This window comes from Oncorhynchus tshawytscha, linkage group LG03, assembly GCF_018296145.1.
Source record: "Oncorhynchus tshawytscha isolate Ot180627B linkage group LG03, Otsh_v2.0, whole genome shotgun sequence".
In the NCBI taxonomy this organism is placed as follows: domain Eukaryota; kingdom Metazoa; phylum Chordata; class Actinopteri; order Salmoniformes; family Salmonidae; genus Oncorhynchus; species Oncorhynchus tshawytscha.
Window position 1 is genome coordinate 7,749,543 of NC_056431.1, and position 22,535 is coordinate 7,772,077.

Genomic DNA, 22,535 nt, shown 5'->3' on the forward strand with positions numbered 1-22,535 from the left:
AGGCGGGATCATTCTAGCCAATCACGGGGCAGATAAACTTGGGCACAACAGGCAGTACTAAGTCGTTTTTCTCCTAGCTACCGCAATGCCACGTGCAACCACTTATATCCGTACATTTGTAACAACCTAAACATTACGAAACTTATATTTGATTAAAAAAAGCCTCACGGAATTCGACACTCATAGACCTCCATACAACAAAACATTTATCTCGCGGATATATTTTAATGAGAGTAAAGCCTCTCGCTTCGCCTCTTCCTCTGTAAGGAAACGCATAATTCTTCCGGAGTAGCGAAACTTTATTTTCTATTCGTGAGTATTTTCTACGAGAAACAAACTTGTTCTTCTCATGGTTAATATCTTTACAATCAGTATTTGGTGGGTGATATTTAGTCGTCGAGTAGTAAAGTCGCTTAAATTATCTACAATCGAGCTAATCTTGTTAGCTAACGTTAGCTAACGTTAGCCAGGCGAAGAGAGTCCATTTCTGACCCAGAAAGATATGCAACCTAGCTAACTTAACTAACCTCCCAATTATATGGTAAAAATGTATGATGTTTTCAAATGCTCTCCTCTGCATGTTAAACCTATGATTTGCGACGGTACAGAAACTCGGTGCTACTGTCTTTGATAGTAGTATGTCCAGGTGACCGTTGTTGTCAAGGTGTCCTAACACCAATAGAACCTAGCGGTCAAACTGGGAAATGGTTCAAATCGTTTGTCCACCATACATTTTTCCCATAGGGAATTGAAGAAACACTTCAAATAAGGGCTGTGTTTCGTGGAAGCTTACCCTGGCATGACGTTTTGATTACCATGTAAATCTCTTTTGGACAAGGTGACCTTTATCAATATATTCAGCTCTATTTACTATCAGATCCAAAAATGGCTAATTAGAGTCCAAGTAGATATGCAAGACTACACATTTAATTTTGGAGGGGGTGAATATATTGGTAAAAGTCACCTTGTCCAAGAGAGATTCACATGGTTATCAAAAAGTCACGCCAGGGTTAACCTACACGAAACCAAGCCTATATATGAAGTTTCTAAAATCCCCAATGGGGAAAAATGTATGGTGGAAAAACAATTGGAACCATTTCCTTGTTTGACTGCTAGGTTTTATGGGTATTATGACTCGTACTGTGATGATAATGTTGTGCAATTAAGGTATGTCGAAATCAAAACCATAAGTCTTGTTTACTAAGGCAGAATTGTGTTTCCACCAGCCTAGTATTTTGTTTACTCTGTAGTATCTACAGTTGAAGTCAGAAGTTTACATACACCTTGTAAGCCAAATACATTTAAACTCAGTTTTTCACAATTCCTGACATTTAATCCTAGTAAAAATTCCCTGTCATAGGTCAGTTATGATCACCACTTTATTTTAAGAATGTGAAATGTCAGAATAATAGTAGAGCAAATTATTTCTTTCAGCTTTCATTTTTTTCATCACATTCCCAGTGGGTCAGAAGTTTATTTACACTCAGTTAGTATTTGTAGCATTGCCTTTACATTGTTTAACTTTGGTCAAACTTTTCGGGTAGCCTTCCACAAGCTTCCCACAATATGTTGGGTGAATTTTGGCCCATTCCTCCTGACAGAGCTGGTGTAACTGAGTCAGGTTTGTAGGTCTCCTTGCTCACACACGCTTTTTCAGTTCTGCCCACAGATTTTCTATAGGATTGAGGTCAGGGCTTTGTGATGGCCACTCCAATACCTTGACTTTGTTGTCCTTAAGCCATTTTGCCACAACTTTGGAAGTATGCTTGGGTTCATTGTCCATTTGGAAGACCCATTTGCGACCAAGCTTTAACTTACTGACTGATGTCTTAAGATGTTGCTTCAATATATCCACACAATTTTACGCCCTCATGATGCCATCTCTTTTGTGAAGTGCACTAGTTCCTACTGCAGCAAAGCACCCCCATTATTGCCAAACAGTTCTATTTTTGTTACATCAGACCAGAGGACATTTCTCCAAAAAGTACAATCTTTGTCCCCATGTGCAGTTGCAATCCGTAGTCTGGCTTTTTTTATGGCGGTTTTGGAGCATTGGCTCCTTCCTTGCTGAGCGGCCTTTCAGGTTATGTTGATATTGGACTCATTTTACTGTGGATATAGATACTTTTGTACCTGTTTCCTCCAGCATCTTCAAATCAAAGTTTATTTGTCATGTGCACCGAATACAACAGGTGTTAGACCTTACAGTGAAATGCTTACTTACAGGCTCTAACCAATAGTGCAAAAAAGGTATTAGGTGAACAATAGGTAAGTAAAGAAATAAAACAACAGTAAAAAGACAGGCTCTATACAGTAGCGAGGCTATATACAGACACTGGTTAGTCAGGCTGATTGAGGTAGTATATACATATAGATATGGTTAAAGTGACTTTGCATATATGATGAACAGAGAGTAGCAGTAGCGTAAAAGAGGGGTGGGTGGCGGGACACTGCAGATAGCCCAGTTAGCCAATGTGCGGGAGCACTGGTTGGTCAGCCCAATTGTGGTAGTATGTACATGAATGTATAGTTAAAGTGACTGCATATATGATAAACAGAGAGTAGCAGCAGCGTAAAAGAGTGGTTGGGGGGCACACAATGCAAGTAGTCCGGGTAGCCATTTGATTAACTGTTCAGGAGTCTTATGGCTTGGGGGTAAAAACGTTTGAGAATTCCTTTTGTCCTAGACTTGGTACTCCAGTACCGCTTGCCATGTAGTAGTAGAGAGAACAGACTGTATATGACTGGGGTGTCTGGGGTCTTTGACAATTTCTAGGGCCTTCCTCTAACACCCCCTGGTGTAGAGGTCCTAAATGGCAGGCAGTTTAGCCCCAGTGATGTACTGGGCCATACGCACTACCCTCTAAGTGCCTTGCTGTCAGAGACCGAGCAATTGCCCTACCAGGCAGTGAATCAACCAGTCAGGATGCTCTCGATGTTGCAGCTGTAGAACCTTTTGAGGATCTCAGGACCCATGCAAAATATTTGTAGTTTCCTGAGGGGGAATAGACATTGTCGTGCCCCCTTCACGACTGTCTTGGTGTGTTTGGACCATTCTAGTTTGTTGTTGATGTGGACACCAAGGAACTTGAAGCTCTCAACCTGCTCCACTACAGCCCCGTCGATGAGAATGGGGGCGTGCTCGGTCCTCCTCTTCCTGTAGTCCACAATCATCTCCTTAGTCTTGGTTACGTTGAGGGATAGGTTGTTATTCTGGCACCACCCGGCCAGGTCTCTGACCTCCTCCCTATAGGCTGTCTCGTCGTTGTCTGTGATCAGGCCTACTACTGTTGTGTCATCTGCAAACTTAATGATGGTGTTGGAGTCATGCCTGGCCACGCAGTCGTGGGTGAACAGGGAGTACAGGAGGGGACTGAGCACGCACCCCTGGGGAGCTCCAGTTTTGAGGATCAGCATGGCAGATGTGTTGCTACCTACCCTCACCACCTGGGGGTGGCCCGTCAGGAAGTCCAGGATCCAGTTGCAGAGGGAGGTGTTTAGTCCCAGGATCCTTAGTTTAGTGATGAGCTTTGAGGGTACTATGGTGTTGAATGCTGAGCTGTAGTCAATGAATAGCATTCTCACATAAGTGTTCCTTTTGTCCTGGTGGGAAAGGGCAGTGTGGAGTGCAATAGAGAGCATCATCTGTGGATCTGTTTGGGCGGTATGCAAATTGGAGTGGGTCTAGGGTTTCTGGGATAATGGTGTTGATGTGAGCCATTACCAACCTTTCAAAGCACTCCATGGCTACGGATGTGAGTGCTACGGGTTTGTAGTCATTTAGGCAGGTTGCCTTTGTGTTCTTGGGCACATGGACTATGGTGGTCTGCTTGAAACATGTTGGTATTACAGACTCAATCAGGGACATGTTGAAAATGTAAGTGAAGACACCTGCCAGTTGGTCAGCACATGCACGGAGCACACGTCCTGGTAATCCGTCTGGACCCGCGCCTTGTGTTTCAACCTGTTTAAAGGTCTTACTCACGTCGGCTACGGAGAGCGTGGTCACACAGTCGTCAGGAACAGCTGATGCTCTCATGCATGCCTCAGTGTTGCTTGCCTTGAAACAAGCATAGAAGTGATTTAGCTCATCTGGTAGGCTCGTGTCACTGGGCAGCTCGCGTCTGTACTTCCCTTTTGTAGTATGTAATAGTTTGCAAGTCCTGCCACACAAGATGAGCGTTGGAGCCGGTGTAGTTTGATTCAATCTTAGCCCTGTATTTGTGCTTTGCCTGGTTGATGGTTCGTCGCAGGGCATAGTAGGATTTCTTGTAAGCTTCCAGGTTAGAGTCCCACACCTTGAAAGTGGCAGCTCTACCCTTTAGCTCAGTGCGAATGTTGCCTGTTATCCATGGCTTCTGGTTGGGGTATGTACAGTGAGGGGGGGGGAAGTATTTGATCCCCTGCTGATTTTGTACGTTTGCCCACTGACAAAGAAATGATCAATCTATAATTGTAATGGTAGGTTTATTTGAACAGTGAGACAGAATAACAACAAAAATCCAGAAAAACACATGTCAAAAATGTTATAAATTGATTTGCATTTTAATGAGGGAATTAAGTATTTGATCCCCTCTCAATCAGAAAGATTTTTATACAGGGAACGAGCTGAGATTAGGAGCACACTCTTAAAGGGAGTGCTCCTAATCTCAGTTTGTTACCTGTATAAAAGACACCTGTCCACAGAAGCAATCAATCAATCAGATTCCAAACTCTCCACCATGGTCAAGACCAAAGCGCTCTCCAATGATGTCAGGGACAAGATTGTAGACCTACACAAGGCTGGAATGGGCTACAAGGCCAAGCAGCTTGGTGAGAAGGTGACAACAGTTGGTGTGATTGTTTGCAAATGGAAGAAACACAAAAGAACTGTCAATCTCCCTCGGCCTGGGGCTCCATATGCAAGATCTCACCTCGTGGAGTTGCAATGATCATGAGAATGGTAAGGAATCAGCCCAGAACTACTCGGGAGGATCTTGTCAATGATCTCAAGGCAGCTGGAACCATAGTCACCAAGAAAACAATTGGTAACACACTACGCCGTGAAGGACTGAAATCCTGCAAAGCCCCCAAGGTCACCCTGGTCAAGAAAGCACATATACATGCCCGTCTGAAGTTTGCCAATGAACATCTGAATGATTCAGAAGACAACTGGGTGAAAGTGTTGTGGTCAGATGAGACCAAAATGGAGCTCTTTGGCCTCAACTCTCTGTGTTTGGAGGAGGTGGAATGCTGCCTATGGCCCCAAGAACACCATCCCCACCGTCAAACATGGAGGTGGAAACATCATGATTTGGGGGTGTTTTTCTGCTAAAGGAACAGGACAACTTCACCGCATCAAAGGGATGATGGACGGGGCCGTGTACCGTCAAATCTTGGGTGAGAACCTCCTTCCCTCAGCCAGACCATTGAAAATGGGTCGTGGATGGGTATTCCAGCATGACAATGACCCAAAACACATGGCCAAGGCAACAAAGGAGTGGCTCAAGAAGAAGCACATTAAGGTCCTGGAGTGGCCTAGCCAGTCTCCAGACCTTAATCCCATAGAAAATCTGTGGAGGGAGCTGAAGGTTCGAGTTGCCAAACGTCAGCCTCGAAACCTTAATGACTTGGAGAAGATCCCTCCTGAGATGTGTGCAAACCTGGTGGCCAACTACAAGAAACGTCTGACTTCTGCGATTGCCAACCAGGGTTTTGCCTCCAAGTACTAAGTCATGTTCTGCATAGGGGTCAAATACAGTGGGGCAAAAAAAGTATTTAGTCAGCCACCAATTGTGCAAGTTCTCCCACTTAAAAAGATGAGGCCTGTAATTTTCATCATAGGTACACTTCAACTATGACAGACAAAATGAGAAAAATCACATTGTAGGATTTTTAATGAATTTATTTGCAAATGATGGTGGAAAATAAGTATTTGGTCACCTACAAACAAGCAAGATTTCTGGCTCTCACAGACCTGTAACTTCGTCTTTAAGAGGCTCCTCTGTCCTCCACTCGTTACCTGTATTAATGGCACCTGTTTGAACTTGTTATCAGTATAAAAGACACCTGTCCACAACCTCAAACAGTCACACTCCAAACTCCACTATGGCCAAGACCAAAGAGCTATCAAAGGACACCAGAAACAAAATTGTAGACCTGCACCAAGCTGGGAAGACTGAATCTGCAATAGGTAAGCACTTTGGTTTGAAGAAATCAACTGTGGGAGCAATTATTAGGAAATGGAAGACATACAAGATCACTGATAATCTCCCTCGATCTGGGGCTCAATGCAAGATCTCACCCCGTGGGGTCAAAATGATCACAAGAACGGTGAGCAAAAATCCCAGAACCACATGGGGGGACCTAGTGAATGACCTGCAGAGAGCTGGGACCAAAGAAACAAAGCCTACCATCAGTAACACACTACGCCGCCAGGGACTCAAATCCTGCAGTGCCAGACGTGTCCCCCTGCTTAAGCCAGTACATGTCCAGGCCCGTCTGAAGTTTGCTAGAGAGCATTTGGATGATCCAGAAGAAGATTGGGAGAATGTCATATGGTCAGATGAAACCAAAATAGAACTTTTTGGTAAAAACTCAACTCGTCGTGTTTGGAGGACAAAGAATGCTGAGTTGCATTCAAAGAACTCCATACCTACTGTGGCATGGGGGTGGAAACATCATGCTTTGGGGCTGTTTTTTTGCAAAGGGACCAGTACGACTGATCCGTGTAAAGGAAAGAATGAATGGGGCCATGTATTGTGAGATTTTGAGTGAAAACCTCCTTCCATCAGCAAGGGCATTGAAGATGAAACATGGCTGGGTCTTTCAGCATGACAATGATCCCAAACACACCGCCCGGGCAACGAAGGAGTGGCTTTGTAAGAAGCATTTCAAGGTCCAGGAGTGGCCTAGCCAGTCTCCAGATCTCAACCCCATAGAAAATATTTGGAGGGAGTTGAAAGTCCGTGTTGCCCAGCAACAGCCCCAAAACATCACTGCTCTAGAGGAGATCTGCATGGAGGAATGGGCCAAAAGACCAGCAACAGTGTGTGAAAACCTTGTGAAGACTTACAGAAAACGTTTGACGTCTGTCATTGCCAACAAATGGTATATAACAAAGTATTGAGAAACTTTTGTTATTGACCAAATACTTATTTTCCACCATAATTTGCAAATAAATTAATTAAAAATCCTACAATGTGATTTTCTGGATTTTTTTTCCTCATTTTGTCTGTCATAGTTGAAGTGTACCTATGATGAAAATTACAGGCCTCATCTTTTTAAGTGGGAGAACTTGCACAATTGGTGGCTGACTAAATACTTTTTTGCCCCACTGTACATATTTCCCTCATCAAAATGCAAATCAATTTTTAACATTTTTGACATGCGTTTTTCTGGATTTTTTTGTTATTCTGTCTCTCACTGTTCAAATAAACCTACCATTTAAAATTATAGACTGATCATTTCTTTGTCAGTGGGCAAACGTACAAAATCAGCAGGGGATCAAATACCTTTTTCCTTCACTGTACGTACAGTCACTGTGGGGATGACGTCCTCGATGCACTTATTGATAAAGCCAGTGACTGATGAGGTATACTCCTCAATGCCATTGGAAGAATGCCGGAACATGTTCCATTCTGCAAAACAGTCCTGTAGTTTAGCATCTGCTTCATCTGACCATTTTTTTAATAGACCAAGTCACTGGTGCTTCCTGCGTTGTTTCTGCTTGTAAGCAGGAATTAGGAGGATAAAGTTGTGGTCGGATTTACCAAATGGAGGGCGAGGGAGAGCTTTGTACGCGTCTCTGTGTGTGGAGTACAGGTGATCTAGAATTCTTTCCCCTCTGGATGCACCTTTAACATGTTGATAGAAATTTGGTAGAACTGATTTGTTTCCCTGCAGTAAAGTCCCCAGCCACCAGGAGCACCGCCTCTGGGTGAGCAGTTTCCTGTTTGCTTATTTCCTTATACAGCTGACTGAGTGCAGTCTTAGTGCCAGCATCCGTCTGTGGTGGTAAATAAACAGCCACGAAGAGTGGAGCTTAAAACTCTCTAGGCAACTAGTGTGGCCTGCAATTTATCACAATATACTCTACTTCAGGTGAGAAAAATCTAGATACTTCCTTAGATTTTGTGCACCAGCTGTTATTTACAAACATAGGATATTACAGTTTTTGACAGTACGCGTCTCCTTCCTGAGCGGTGTGACAACTGCGTTGTCCCATGGTGTTTATACTTGCGTACTATTGTTTGTTCAGATGAACGTAGTACCTTCAGGCGTTTGGAAATTGCTCCCAAGGATGAACCAGACTTGTGGAGGTCCATAATTTTTTCTGAGGTCTTGGCTTATTTCTTTTGATTTTCCCATGATGTCAAGCAAAGAGGCCCTGAGTTTGAAGGTAGGCCTTGAAATACATCCACAGGTACACCTCCAATTGACTCAAATGATGTCAATGAACCTTTCAGGAGCTTCTAAAGCCATGACATAATTTTCTGGAATTTTCCAAGTTGTTTAAAGGCACAGTCAACTCAGTGTATGTAAACTTCTGACCCACTGGAATTGTGATACAGTGAATTATAAGTGAAATAATCTGTCTGTAAACAATTGTTTGAAAAATTACTTGTGTCATGCACAAAGTAGATGTCCTAACCGACTTGCCAAAACTATAGTTTGCCACAAGAAATTTGTGGAGTGGTTGAAAAACAAGATTTAATGACTCCAACCTAAGTGTATGTAAACTTCTGACTTCAACTGTATCTTGCTAGCCCTTGACCATGACTCTCAGTTCAGTTCCATTCCATCTGAGCTATGTATATATATTTTACATACACACACACAGAGTGCCTTCAGAAAGTATTCATACCCCTTAACTTATTCCACATTTATTGTGTTACAGCCTGAATTCAAAATGGATTAAATATATTTTTTCCCTCACCCATCTACACACACTACCTTAGAATGACAAAGTGAAAATGTGTTTTTAGAAATGTTTGTAAATGTATTGAAAATTAACAACAGAAATATAATTTACATAAATATTCACTTCCCTGAGTAAATAGTTTGTAGAAGCACCTTTGGCTGTGATTTACAGAGTCATTTTTGGTAAGTCTCTGAGAGCTTTGCATACCTGGATTGTACAATATTTTGCCATTATTCTTCAAGGTTTTCAAACTCTGTCATGTTGATTGGTTATCATTATTAGACAGCCATTTTCAAGCCTTGCCATAGATTTTCAAAACTAACTAGGCCACTCCGGAACATTCAATGTCGTCTTGGTAGGAAACTCCAGTGTAGATTAGGCCTTGTGTTTTAGGTTATTGTCCCGCTGAAAGATACATTTGGCTCCTAATGTCTGTTAGAAAGCAGTCTGAACCAGGTTCTCCTCCAGGATTTTGCCTGTGCTTATAGCTGTATTATGTTTAAAATTCCCTACTCCTTGCAGATGACAAGCATGCCCATAACATGAGCAGCCACCACCATGCTTGAAAATATGAGGAGTGGTACTCAGCGATTTTGGATATGTCCCAAACATAAACTCAGGAGAAAAAAAACGTCCTCTCACTGTCAACTGTGTTAATTTCAGCGAACTTAACATGTGTAAATATTTGTATGAACATAAGATTCAACAACTGAGATGTAAACTGAACATGTGCCACAGACATGTGACAAACAGAAATGGAATAATGTGTCCCTGAACAAAGTGGCGGGTCAAAATCAAAAGTAACAGTCAGTATCTGGTGTGCACACCAACTGCATTAAGTACTGCATTGCATCTCCTCATGGACTGCACCAAATTTGCCAGTTCTTGCTGTGAGATGTTACCCCACTCTTCCACCAAGGCACCTGCAAGTTCCCTGACATTTCTGGGGGGAATGGCCCTAGGCCTCACTCTCCAATCCAACAGGTCCCAGAAGTGCTCAATGGGATTGAGATCCGGGCTCTTCGCTGGCCATGGCAGAACGCTGACATTCATGTCTTGCAGGAAATCACGCACAGAACGAGCAGTGTGGCTGGTACCACATGAGGGAGGAGGATTTCTTCCCTGTAACGCACAGCATTGAGATTGCCTGCACTGACAACAAGCTCATGCTGTGACACACCATGTCGGACCCTCCACCTCCAAATCGATCCCGCTCCAGAGTACAGGCCTCAGCGTAACGCTCATTCCTTTGACGATAAATGCAAATCCGAACATCACCCCTGGTGAGACAAAACCGTGACTCGTCAGTGAAGAGCACATTTTTCCAGTCCTGTTTGGTCCAGTGACGGTGGGTTTGTGCCCATCGGCAACATTGTTGCCGGTGATGTCTGGTGAGGACCTGCCTTACAACAGGCCTACAAGCCCTCAGTCCAGCCTCTCTCAGGCTATTGCGGACAATCTGAGCACTGATGGAGGGATTGTGTGTTCCTGGTGTAACTCGGGCAGTTGTTGTTGCTATCCTGTATCTGTCCCCCAGGTGTGATGTTCGGATGTACGGATCCTGTGCAGGTGTTGTTATACGTGGTCTGCCACTGCGAGGACGTTCAGCTGCCCGTCCTGTCTCCCTGTTGCGCTGTCTTAGGCGTCTCACAGTACGGACATGGCAATTTATTGCCCTGGCAACATCTGCAGTCCTCATGCCTCCTTGCAGCATGCCTAAGGCACGTTCACGCAGATGAGCAGGGACCCTGGGCATCTTTTTTTTGGTGTTTATCAGAGTCAGTAGAAAGGCCTCTTTAGTGTCCTAAGTTTTCATAACTGTGACCTTAATTGCCTACCGTCTGTAAGCTGTTAGTGTCTTAACGACCGTTCCACAGGTGCATGTTCATTAATTGTTTATGGTTAATTGAAAAAGCATGGGAATCAGTGTTTGAACCGTTTACAATGAAGATCTGTGAATTTATTTAGATTTTTACGAATTATCTTTGAAAGACAGGGTCCTGAAAAAGGGATGTTTCTTTTTTTGCTGAGTTAATAATGCTTTCTATTCAGGACAAAAAGTATATTTCTTTGTCATATTTTTTTGCAGATCAACAACATTGTAGTTATTCCACAATACTAACCTAAATGACAGAGTGAAAGGAATGAAGCCTGTACGGATTAAAAATATTCCAAAACATGCACCCTGTTTGCAAGTAATACTTAAGTAATACCATCCATTAAACTCAGTAGCTGTTTTAAAGTCATTGGCCTCATGGTGAAATCCCTGAACAGCTTCCTTCCTCTCTGGCAATTGAGTTTGAAAGGACGCCTGAATCTTTGTATTGATACACCTTCCAAAGCCTAATTAATAACTTCACCATGCTCAAAGGGATATTCAGCATCTGCTTTTTTTTTTTTTTTTTAATTACACCTACCAATTGGTGCCCTTCTTTGCGAGGCATTGGAAAACCTTGCTGGTTGTTGTGGTTGAATCTGTGCTTGAAATTCATTACTCGATTGAGGGACCTTACAGGCAACTGTATGTGTGGGGTACAGAGATGGAGTAGTTATTCAAAAATCATGTTAACTACTATTATTGAACACGGAATGAGTCCATGCAACTTATTATGTGATTTGTTAAGCATATTTTTACTCAAACTTATTTAGGCTTGCAATAACAAAGGGGTTGAATATTTATTGACTCAAGACATTTCAGCTTTTTTTATTAATAATTTAAAACTACAAAACAAAATCCACTTTGACATTATGGGGTAGTGTGTGTAGATTGACACAATCTCAATTGAATCAATAAAAAATGTGGTCTGTAACACAACAAAATGTGGCATAGGTAAAGGAGTGTGAGTACTTTCTGAATGCACTGTGTATGACTCTGCATTATACAAAAATAGTCATTTGACTAAGGTGTCTTCTGTAGTGGGTAGTTTTTGTTAAGAGCAGTGATGCTCGGCCTGAACATTTTGACACGCATCACTTGCGGTACGGTTTTGGAAGCATAAGGACCTTATCTTTCATATTGGCGAGAAATAATTTTTAAAAAACAGGTTAAATTGATACACACCTTTTTATAGGGTTAGGGTTCCCCACATGGCCTTATTTCCATGTTACAGTGCTTGTTTACGAAAGACAGTCGACTACCTGTGCTAATTAGCTTACAGTAAGTGTATATTTTGCATTTGTGAAATTATTTTGATGTGAGATGAAAGTAGAGGGATTTATGTTTCTAGAACCGTACTGCAATTTAAGAATCAATTCACATTTGAGTATTTGACTGTTTTGAATTCCAGAGCCAATTCACCCTTTAAACAACATGTAAGGTCCATCGACTAAAGAGTAACGTTGCTAGCTATTTATTCACCCATGGATTAGCTATGTAAAAATGCATGTTGTAACCAAATGCTCTCCTTAGTATGTACCAGCCTGTTTGTTTTACTTTGTGGTGTTGGATAAGATGATTTGTCATGCTGATTCCTAACCTGGTGTCTCTGCAAGGGTGATGTTTATTCAAATCAAGTCTTTTTTTTCACAGAATGCAAATGAAGAGGAAGGTGTAGACAATAACCAATCGACAAGATTCAGATCAAACCTGGGAAAAAGCAACGCAATAAAACCAAGATGACTAGAAGTCATCGTGACCACATCAAAACAGATTGTGAAACACAGTCAGATGATGTTGACTCCAGTAGAGAAGATTCAGACATTGGCCAAGCCCACTCTCTCAGCAGTAATGGGTTTACTTTCAACATCATCCAAATCAAAGAGGAGGAAACAGACTTTGACATGCATGAAACAAGTGAGGAACATAATGGAATCAGATCAAATTGCCACTTGGATTCTAGAGCACTCCACCAGGATTCTAGAGCACTCCACCAGGATTCTAGAGCACTCCACCAGGATTCTAGAGCACCCCACCAGGATTCTAGAGCACCCCACCAGGATTCTAGAGCACTCCACCAGGATTCTGGAACCATCAAAACCAAGACTGAAACAGATTCTGTTTACATTAGCCAAGGAACGGTGGAAATTAAGACTGAGCAAGATTCTGAAATCAGAGTGGTTAAGACAGAAACTAAAGTGTACGCCCCCTCACACAGCTGCCCCCACTGCAGTTGCATGTTCCACACTCCACAGCAGCTACTTGTCCACACCTGCCAGGTTGCGAATTCTGACAACATTGTTGATTTTTTGTTGAAGACCCCGTTTAATTCTTTGGAGTCCACAGAAAAGGTGCGAATTAAAACAGAGGGTCGACCTCTGCCTGAAATCAAGTACATAAGGAAGGATGACAAAGTGAGGAGGGCGTTCAATACCAACTGGTATAAAAAGTATCAATGGCTAACAGGTAGTCTTTCATCAAGCCGCTTGTATTGCTGGCCTTGTCTGCTCTTTGGAACGTTTGAGCCTTGGGCTAAAGGGGGGTTCAGTGACCTAAAGAACATTGACCGTTCAGCTAAACGGCATGACGAAAGCCGGGAGCATCTCAACTCCTATGCGAAACTCAAGCTTTTGGGACAGCCGAGTCATTGTGCTAATCACTCACTCAATGAAGGCCTGCGTATTCAAGCTGCGCAACACAACGAAAAGGTCAGAAGAAACAGGGATGTTCTCAAACGCCTCATTGATAGCATTGCATTCTTAGGCATGCAAGAGTTGGCTTTTAGGGGGCACGATGAGACGGAAAGTTCCGCTAACAAAGGCAACTTCAGGGAATTGGCAGAGGTAATCGCGCGGTATGATGCTTTACTTGCTCAGCATATGGAATCTTCAACTGTGTTCACTGGAATGTCAAGAACTATTCAGAATGACTTGATAACTGCTATCGCATCATCAATTAGAAGTGAGATTAAAAGCGAGGTTGACGCTGCTCCATTTTTCTCATGGCAAATGGATGAAACTACAGACCATTCGCAGTTGTCTGTCATTGTCAGGTATGTGGATGATCGGGGGTGTGTCCAGGAGCGTTTCTTGGGCTACTTTGATGTGTCAGCTGGGCGAGATGCACAGTCTGTGTTTGATCTAGTGAATTCGGAGATGTCAGAGTTTAACTTTGTGGAGAAACTAGTCGCTCAAACATATGATGGCGCTGCTGTAATGGCTTCTGATTTAAATGGTCTGCAAGCAAAAGTAAGAGCTGTAGCTCCGAGGGCCACCTTTGTGCATTGCTATGCACATCCCCTCAACTCCGTATTAAGCCAGAGCGTGAAGTCTATGCCCAAGACCAAGGTTTTCTTTGCCACACTGGGTGGCTTCGCAACTTTTTTTTGTAAGTCCACCAATAGAATGCTGCTAGAAAAGGCCGCTTGTGCAAGTTTGCCCAAAAACGCACCAACACATTGGAATTTCACGTCCAGAGTCGTTAACACGGTGGCAAAAAACTTTGAGCATCTGTTGGACACATTCACAAGTATCACAGAGCATCCTAACGTGGATGATGACACGATTTTTGATGCAAATGGGTTCAAGACACAGCTGGAAGATTTTCATTTTATTTTTTTACTTCTCACTTTTGAATATATATTTGCTTGCACAGATGTGGTTTTTGACAGTGTGCAACAGAATGCCATGGATGTAGAATTTTGTAAGAGGAGGATTGAGAATCTTTTACTCAAGATAGAGGAGCACAAATCTGAAGAAGAATTTAGTGCTATATATCAGAAGGCTTCGAACATGACAGATGATCCAGAGTTGATGCACAGAAGGAAGCGGAGGCAGGGCACTCAGGATGTACTGCAGACGTACAAATCACTGTACGATTCAATTCATGACAACATCAAGACACAAATAGCACAGAGGTTCCAAAGCCTGGACAGCAGGAGATACATGGAGTTGTTAGATGATGAGAAATTTGAGTCATTCCGGAGTGAATTCCCTGCAAATGCAATGGAAAGCCTGTCCCAGAGCTATGGATGTTTTTTTAACATGGAAAAACTGAAAAATGAGCTGCAAGTGTTCTACTGTGGTGAGGAGCTTCAAGGGAACAGTCGGAAACTGTGTGACAGAATCTTGCATTTCAAGGGGTGTGGATTGAATGAAGTGATGCCTGAGGTGTACCGGCTCATGTGCCTAGTTGCAACTATAGGGGCAACGTCAGCGGGCGTGGAGAGCAGATTCTCTCGTCTGAAGAGGCTGAAAAGCTACACAAAGAACACCATGGGACAAGAGCGACTCAAGAACCTGGCAATCCTATCCATAGAAAGGAGAATTCTTAAATCATTGCAGAAGAATCCTCACTGGTATGAGAGGGTCATTGACCAGTTTGCCAACCAGACTATGAGAAGAATGGACTTTATATTCAAGGTAACATTAAATTAAACTTTTTTAAATTGTGCTCTTTTTTTATTGCATCCATATGTGTAATAGATTGTATATTTCTGTAAATAGTTTTCTTTTCGGCCCAACTGTGTTTTGAATTGGTTTGTTTCCAACAGTGATTGAGACCGGATGGTGGAAACTCTCTGAACTACTGAGAGGGAGTAAAAGGTCCCATGATGCCAGTAATGTATTAAAAGCAGCGTGTAGCTCCTGTTTGTAAGCATGTGCACATGTCCACATCCTCTCATTCTTCCTCTGGAGACCTCAACCCTTCTCATGCACTGCAGTCAGCGTTGACTAAAGCTTTCAGTGTCATCGAAAGATGTCAAACAAACTGACCGCTGCTGCTGCTACTAAAGAACATTCAAACTTAAACTATTTTGCTGAATGCCTGTTTTCCTTTTCTAGTTTATATGCCTTTTGGACCCTGCACCCAAAGACTTATTTGAACTGTTGAGTTGAGCATGCCAATTCTTGTTTTTGTGTTGTATTTTATCGTTATTATGGATCCCCATTAGCTACTCTTCCTGGAGTCCAGCAAAATTAAGGCAGTTATAACATTTTTGTAGTTGATTAACAAGGGAAAAGTGATGTACAGATGATGGTTGTATATGCCTGACTTACTGCCAGGGGATGACAAAAGTAACAATGATTGCTGTGAATAAAGTATGTGAAAGAGGACACGTTTGGTAATTGCACATTAGACATGACTTTAAAATCAATTATATAGTAAACATTAAACAGCCTGTCATAACTGATTTGTGTCAATCCATATGCCATCAATGGCCTGCACTGGTTTTGATTTTGCACCATGTCTCAGTTGCTAATAATCATACACATTCATTCTATTGAAGATGATTGGGCCAAGCATGAAGGCCACATTGTCATTCCCACATCTTAACAGTGATGGTCTCTACCAATTAGATTAGGGTTCCTATGCTATTTTCTCCATTCCAGCCATTACAATGAGCACGTCCTCCAATAGCTCCTCCCACCAGCCTCCGCTGTAGTTTAGATATTGGTTACAATAACCGTCATCTTGCTAATTCAATGGACACATTTAACATTTGACAACACTATTACAGTAAATACTGCTTTGATAAAGCTATAAAATGAGGATGCAACTGATACCAAAAGATACACCAAAAGTATGTGGTCACCCCTTCAAATTAGTGGATTTAACTATTTCAGCCACACCCGTTGCTGACAGGTGTATAAATATCGAGCACACAGCCATGCAATCTCCATAGACAAACATTGGTAGTACAATGGCCCGAACTGAAGAGCTCAGTGACTTTCAATGTGGCACCATCATAGAATGTCACCTTTCCAACAAGTCAGTTCGTCAAATTTCTGTCCTGCTAGAGTTGCCCCGGTCAACTAAGTGCTGTTATTGTGAAGTGGAAACGTCTAGGAGCCACCGCAAAGTGGTAGGCCACACAAGCTCACAGAACGGGACTGCTGAGTGCTGAAGCACGTAGTGCGTAAAAATCGCCTATCCTCTGTTGCAACACTCATTACCGAGTTACAAACTGCCTCTGGAAGCAACCTCGGCACAATAACTGTCGGGAGCTTCATGAAATGGGTTTCCATGGCCTAACAGCCTGGAGTGGTGTAAAGCTCGTCGCCATTGGACTCTGAAGCAGTGGATATGCGTTCACTGGAGTGATGAATCACGCTGGCAGTCCGATCAACAAATCTGGTTTTGGCGGATGCCAGAGAACGCTACCTGCCCGAATGCATAGTGCCAACTTTAAGGTTTGGTGGAGGAGGAATAATGGCCTAGGGCTGTTTTTCATTGTTTGTGCTAGGCCCTCTAGTTCCAGTGAAGGGAAAGCTTAATGCTACTGCATACAATGACATTCTAGACGATTGTGTGCTTCCAACTTCGTGACAACAGTTTGGGGAAGGCCCTTTCCTTTTTTAGCATGACAATGCTCCGTGCACAAAGCGAGGTCCAAACAGAAATTATTTGTCGAGATCGGTGTGGAAGAACTTGACTTGCCTGCACAGAGTCCTGACCTCAACCCCATTGAAGACCTTTGGGATGAATTGGAACGCCAACTGCGAGCCAGGCCTAATCGCCCAACATCAGTGCCGACCTCACTAATGCTCTTGTGGCTGAATGGAAGCAAGTCCCTGCAGCAATGTTTCAACATCTAGTGAGTGGGAAGGCACCAGAAGAGTGGGAAGGCATTCCACTAGATGTTGCTCTTATAGCAGCAAAAGGGGAACCAACTCCATATTAATGCCCATGATTTTGGAATGAGATGTTTGACGAGCAGATGTCCACATACTTTTGGTCATGTAGTGTACTTTTAACTGTTTCATTTCTGTGCTGATAACATAGATAGATAGAAGACTCATCTTTGTATATGTGCTATTACAGCAAATGTTTTTTTATAACTAACCCAAGATAGACCAGAGCCTGTCGTTTCCAATGGGAGCAAATTCATCATAGTGGGCAGAACAAGCAAGGAGGTGGGCAGAGCTAAGTGCGAGCTAGTGTGATCCTATTGGCACGTTCTAGCATTTATTTGCATATTTCCATTAGGGAACGCCTACCTTGTAAAGTGTGCATGTGTAATATCTCAATTTGCCCTTGCACTCCTAAACAACACAATTTTTGTAAAACTTTGGCAAAGGGTCAAGTCTACAAAATGCAGTCCACTGTTACGGATTCTAGTTTTGGAAACAGAAAACTGTATGGAGATAAAATGTTTCATTGATTAGAACATTTGCAGAATGTTGGACAATATCCATCTCGCTCCATCTTCTCCTACTGCTGGCCACTGGTCTTCATCTCTTCACCACATTTTGTAGTGCGTAGAAACGCCAACTGGATGCTTCACGTTTACATCCAGTAAAATATCTGGCTCATTGCTCTATCTGTGATTATAGTGTCTGTGACAGCATGGGCAGTGACATTGTGGTAATCTCCATTTTGAGGTGGTCAATTTTCTTCTTCACAATTGGCTGATCCCTCCTGATGGCCTGGTTGGACATGACTGCAACAGGGTCTCCAGGAGTGATCAGCCAATGAAGTTGTAAATCCCACCCAGTTGGCTACATTAAAATGGTGGAATCCCTCAATTGTGCTGGCCATGCTAATTCAGCCTGTTGGCCACTAGAGGCCTCTATCGTTCTCTATGGCAGATACTTTTTGGCGAGAATGAATCAGTCGCTTCATCTTTGCACATGACCCAGGGACCTTTGCCTGATTGGTCAGGTTTCGTGACATTAACAATCCAGGAAATGCAGCGTCTTTCCAGTCAAAGATGGTGGATAAATAAAGATGTCCCACTCAGGCCGTTGATCATTGAAATAAAATGTTCAGTTCCGGTCTGCTTAACGTGGTGGCTGTCCAATGCATTAGCAGTTTGGTCTGGTCTGCTTGGTTCATTGACTAGATGAACCAGAACAATTAGAGAGTGGGATGTCTCGCTTCCTCTTCCGTCTCTGTTTCAGATGACAACAATCAGAAATAAGGTAGCTAGCAAAGCTATTTTCAAAACTTTGCTAGCTTGCTTTTTTAAATTTTTTATCCGTGAGCATTTATACGAGAAATACAACTTTTTCCTCTTGTGGTTGTCTTCATAATCAAGATAGCTACATTTGGTGGGTGACAATCTTACAAAGTAGCAAGTTAACGTTAGCTAAAAGACACGCTAGGCTATCTTGCTACAACTATGCAAGCGTATAAAGGTTACCAACGGCGGCGTAAAAATATAGCTAGTTCGGTTGTAACCAAAAGTTACACTGCATGCTAGCAGGATGTGCATTTGACCGTGGTAAACCAGACTTCAGCATAGCTAATGCAGAATTTGGGTTTCTTACTTTTTACATGTTGGATGGGTTATTATGATACCTGGTAGCTCTCTGTAAGGGTGATGTTCAATCAAACCTGGTCTTTTCTCCACAGAATGTAAGGTAATGGGAAGGTGTTGACCTTAGCAGAGACACACTAGTCAACAAGATGAAGAACAAATCTGCGAAAAAACAACACAAAATCAGGTCTAAACACCATCGAGACCCCATCAAAACAGAGTGTGAAACACAGTCAGATGATGTTAACTGCAAAAGAGAGGAACCAGACATTAGCCAAGCTCCCTCTCCCAACACTAAAGGGGTAACTTCCAACTCCATCCAAATTAAAGAGGAACCAGCAGACTTTGAAGTACAGAGTCATTGCTTCGATTCTAGAGCACTCCACAAGGATTCTGGAACCGTCATAACCAAGACTGAAACAGATTCCGTTTACATTAGCCAAGGAACAGTAGAGGTAAAAGCGGAGTATGATTCTGATACTGAAATACATAAGGTGGTGGTTAAGAGAGAAACTCAAGTGTGTTTCATGAAGGAGGAGAATGTGGGTGAAGAAAACACAGATGAGGACACCGAAGACAGGAGGGATACAGACAGCAACAGAGGTATGCATACACACCCATCTTTAAAATCTGTGCAATCTTTAAATTTGCTTGAATATTTGATATTGACTGACTAGGCTAAATGGCTATTTGATATCGACTTTGAATTTAAGATTCATCATGAAAATATAGGACTACTCTCGTTTACTTTTGAAATTATATTCTTTCTTATTTTAGTTTTCATGTCCCTCTTCTGTAAATCAAATCACATTTTATTCGTCACATACACAGTTTACAGCAGGTATAAAAGGTGCAGTGAAATGTGCTAGCGCCCTCAACTATGCAGTGCATCAGTCAATAGCAATAATAACAATAAAAAGATTCAGGTCAAAAATACTCTTATTATAACCATCTAGTATTCTCCCTTTGTCTTTTTCAACCCTTGCTTCTACCACTCTCCCTCAGTCTCTTCTCCTCAGTTCTTTCCTTGCACATACTGCACCATCTCCTTCACCGACCATTCCTTCCTGGAGAAGCACATCAAGTGGAACCACCAGAAGGAGTATCTGGCCATGTTGAGAAACAGTTTTTCAAAGAGCAGTGGAACAGAGACAGTCCCAACACACAGCTGCCTCCACTGTAGCCTCATGTTCCAAACCCCACGGCTGCTTAGCATCCACACCCTCCAGATCCACCCTTCAGCCACTCCCCGGAAACCTGCCCGTCCCCACAGGGTTTCGGTGAAACTCTACACCTGCCCACAGTGTGCCCGCAGATTCAGGTACCTGGGCAGTCTGCAAAACCACTGTGAGCTTTCACACAAAATGGCTGTTGTCAGCACCAATGGACACCTCAGTTGTGCCGATTGTGGGAAGAGCTTCAAGAATTGTTGGGGACTGGGACCTCACCAGTGTCACGAACCAGAGGGCACTGAACCTCAGGACATTAAGCCTGTGGTTTGTCTGGATGTCGGCTTCCATTGCTCAGAGTGTGGCAAGATCCTCTGTAGTCCTCAGAGCCTGAACATTCACATGCGCATTCACACCGGAGAGAAGCCTTATGCCTGCAAGGAGTGTGGCAAAAGATTTTCTGAGAGCGGCAGTTTACGCAAACACCTGCTGATACACTCTGGAGTCAAGGCATTCAAATGCCAGGAATGCGGGAAGGATTTTGCCCGAATGAAGGGTCTCAGGAGTCACATGACCACTCATTCTGGCAAAAAGCAGTACTCCTGCTCCCACTGTGACCGGCAGTTTGGATACAAGTCTAGTCTGACCATTCACCTACGCTCTCACACAGGGGAGAAACCCTTTCACTGCACAGAGTGTGGTAAAGACTTCTCTATCAAGAGAAACCTGAGGCTTCACCTAAAGATCCACAACAATGAGAAAGGCCACCAGTGTGGGGAGTGTGGCCTGAAGGTGATAGACATTGGGGCGTTGAAGACACACATGCGCTCACACACCGGCGAGAGGCCTTACCACTGCACAGTGTGCAGCAAGCAGTTCATTCGACTGGAACATCTGAAGAACCACCAGCGCACTCACACAGGTGAGAGACCATACGTCTGTTCGGAGTGCAGCAAGAGCTTTGCTCAGTCTGGAGATCTCACAAAACACATACGCACCCACACTGGAGAGAAGCCGTATGAATGTTCTGTCTGCCACGGCTGCTATACCTCTTCAGGGGATCTGGGCAAACACATGAGGATCCACAATGGCTCACGGCCCTTTCCCTGCCAGCAGTGTGACAAGAGTTTCCGCTTGGTCGGCCACCTTAAAACTCACATGAGGACCCACACTGGGGAGAGACCATACTCCTGCCCCCGCTGTCTCCGGACCTTCGCTCGCACCCACCACCTCTCTGTTCACCTGGCTCAGTGTCACTGATTGATGATAATGATTTGCCTGACTGTTGCGCATTTCTCAAACTCATTGCATTATGCTTTATGGGGGTAACTCACTCTTTCCACTACTCCCAATGTGTAGCCCTTACCTGGGGGATCAGCCATATTTTACCAGAACACTGAGGTGGTGGGGGAGGGGGTATTTGGCTGACTATTACAGCGGACAAACAAGATGTAGGAAGCATCAATTCAAAGGTCCAAGAGCTCCAGACATTGACACTCCACTAGATACAGCTAGATGTTGGGCAGAGTTTTTAGTTTGCATGCAGTTTCAGATTTGTTTTCTGGACATTTAAGGGATAGTTCACTACAAAATACAAATGTATATACTTTCCCAATTATCATGGCGTTAGGTGTAGATGATTCATCAAAACGTCAAGATGTGATTATAGCGCAATAAAGTAAGGTAGACGTCTATCATGTCAGTTACTATTTTGAGTGAATTATCTCTGTTTCGTACTATATCTAAAGTCTTGACACTATTTTACTGAATGTATGATGACAATTTCTTTCTTATGAAGGTGAGCAGATTGGGTCCCTGCAGTACATACAAGAAACAAATACTCTTTATACAGCCTATGTACTGAACCTATAACCTACTTTAACTGATAGTGTTGTCTTGGTGTGTGTGATAAATAGTAGTGTTATCTTGGTGTCTGATAAATAGTGTTATAACTGATTAATTACATTGTATTTATTCTAAATGATTAGGCAACTGTTTATTATAAGAATGTGTCAATGACTTGATATCTACTAAGTCATTACATTGACTAATAAATATGAACAATGTTAAGGCTGTTTAACCAAACCTTGCACAATGCAATAAATTATTTCAAAAAATGGTATTTTGATATATTATTTAATTAGGTAGATGTGTTTTGTTTTGAAGCTTACCATTTCTGTACAATGTAAGCCTAATATATGCTAGGAATTAATATAGCACGTACAGTGCCTTCAGAAAGTATTCATACCCCTTGACTTATTCCATATTTTGTGTTCAGGCCTGAATTCAACATTGATTTAAAAATAATAATAATAATAATCTCAC

At 42.8% G+C, this 22,535-nt stretch overlaps 2 protein-coding genes across 5 annotated transcripts; both read left to right on the forward strand.

Annotated features, from left to right (window-relative positions):
• Positions 1-68: 68 nt before the first annotated feature.
• Positions 69-15,893, forward strand: LOC112226488 (zinc finger MYM-type protein 1). Of its 2 annotated transcripts, none has more exons than XM_024390849.2 (3): positions 69-312; positions 12,432-15,199; positions 15,331-15,893. In XM_024390849.2, exons 2-3 carry the CDS (start codon positions 12,518-12,520, stop codon positions 15,331-15,333), a joined length of 2,685 nt encoding a protein of 894 aa, XP_024246617.2. In that variant the 5' UTR covers positions 69-312; positions 12,432-12,517; the 3' UTR covers positions 15,334-15,893. The 2 variants fall into 2 exon arrangements, with proteins under 2 accessions (XP_024246617.2, XP_024246623.2); XM_024390855.2 differs by lacking the exon at positions 69-312 and adding an exon at positions 371-541.
• Positions 15,894-18,557: 2,664 nt separating this feature from the next.
• On the forward strand, positions 18,558-22,332 carry LOC112226507 (gastrula zinc finger protein XlCGF57.1). Of its 3 annotated transcripts, XM_024390881.2 has the most exons (4): positions 18,558-18,832; positions 19,137-19,496; positions 19,575-19,644; positions 20,047-22,332. In XM_024390881.2, exons 2-4 carry the CDS (start codon positions 19,191-19,193, stop codon positions 21,468-21,470), a joined length of 1,800 nt encoding a protein of 599 aa, XP_024246649.1. In that variant the 5' UTR covers positions 18,558-18,832; positions 19,137-19,190; the 3' UTR covers positions 21,471-22,332. The 3 variants fall into 3 exon arrangements, with proteins under 3 accessions (XP_024246649.1, XP_024246640.1, XP_024246632.1); XM_024390872.2 differs by having other exon boundaries at positions 18,559-18,703; positions 19,137-19,644; XM_024390864.2 differs by having other exon boundaries at positions 18,560-18,832; positions 19,137-19,644.
• The last annotated feature ends 203 nt before the right edge of the window (positions 22,333-22,535 follow it).

Excerpts from the sequence above, each read along its gene's own strand:
- LOC112226488 (XM_024390849.2), top strand. The coding sequence starts at position 12,518 with ATGACTAGAAGTCATCGTGACCACATCAAAACAGATTGTGAAACACAG.
- LOC112226507 (XM_024390872.2), top strand. The coding sequence starts at position 19,191 with ATGAAGAACAAATCTGCGAAAAAACAACACAAAATCAGGTCTAAACAC. Across the intron at positions 19,645-20,046 it reads GGATACAGACAGCAACAGAG|TCTCTTCTCCTCAGTTCTTT; the intron begins GTATGCATACAC and ends ACTCTCCCTCAG.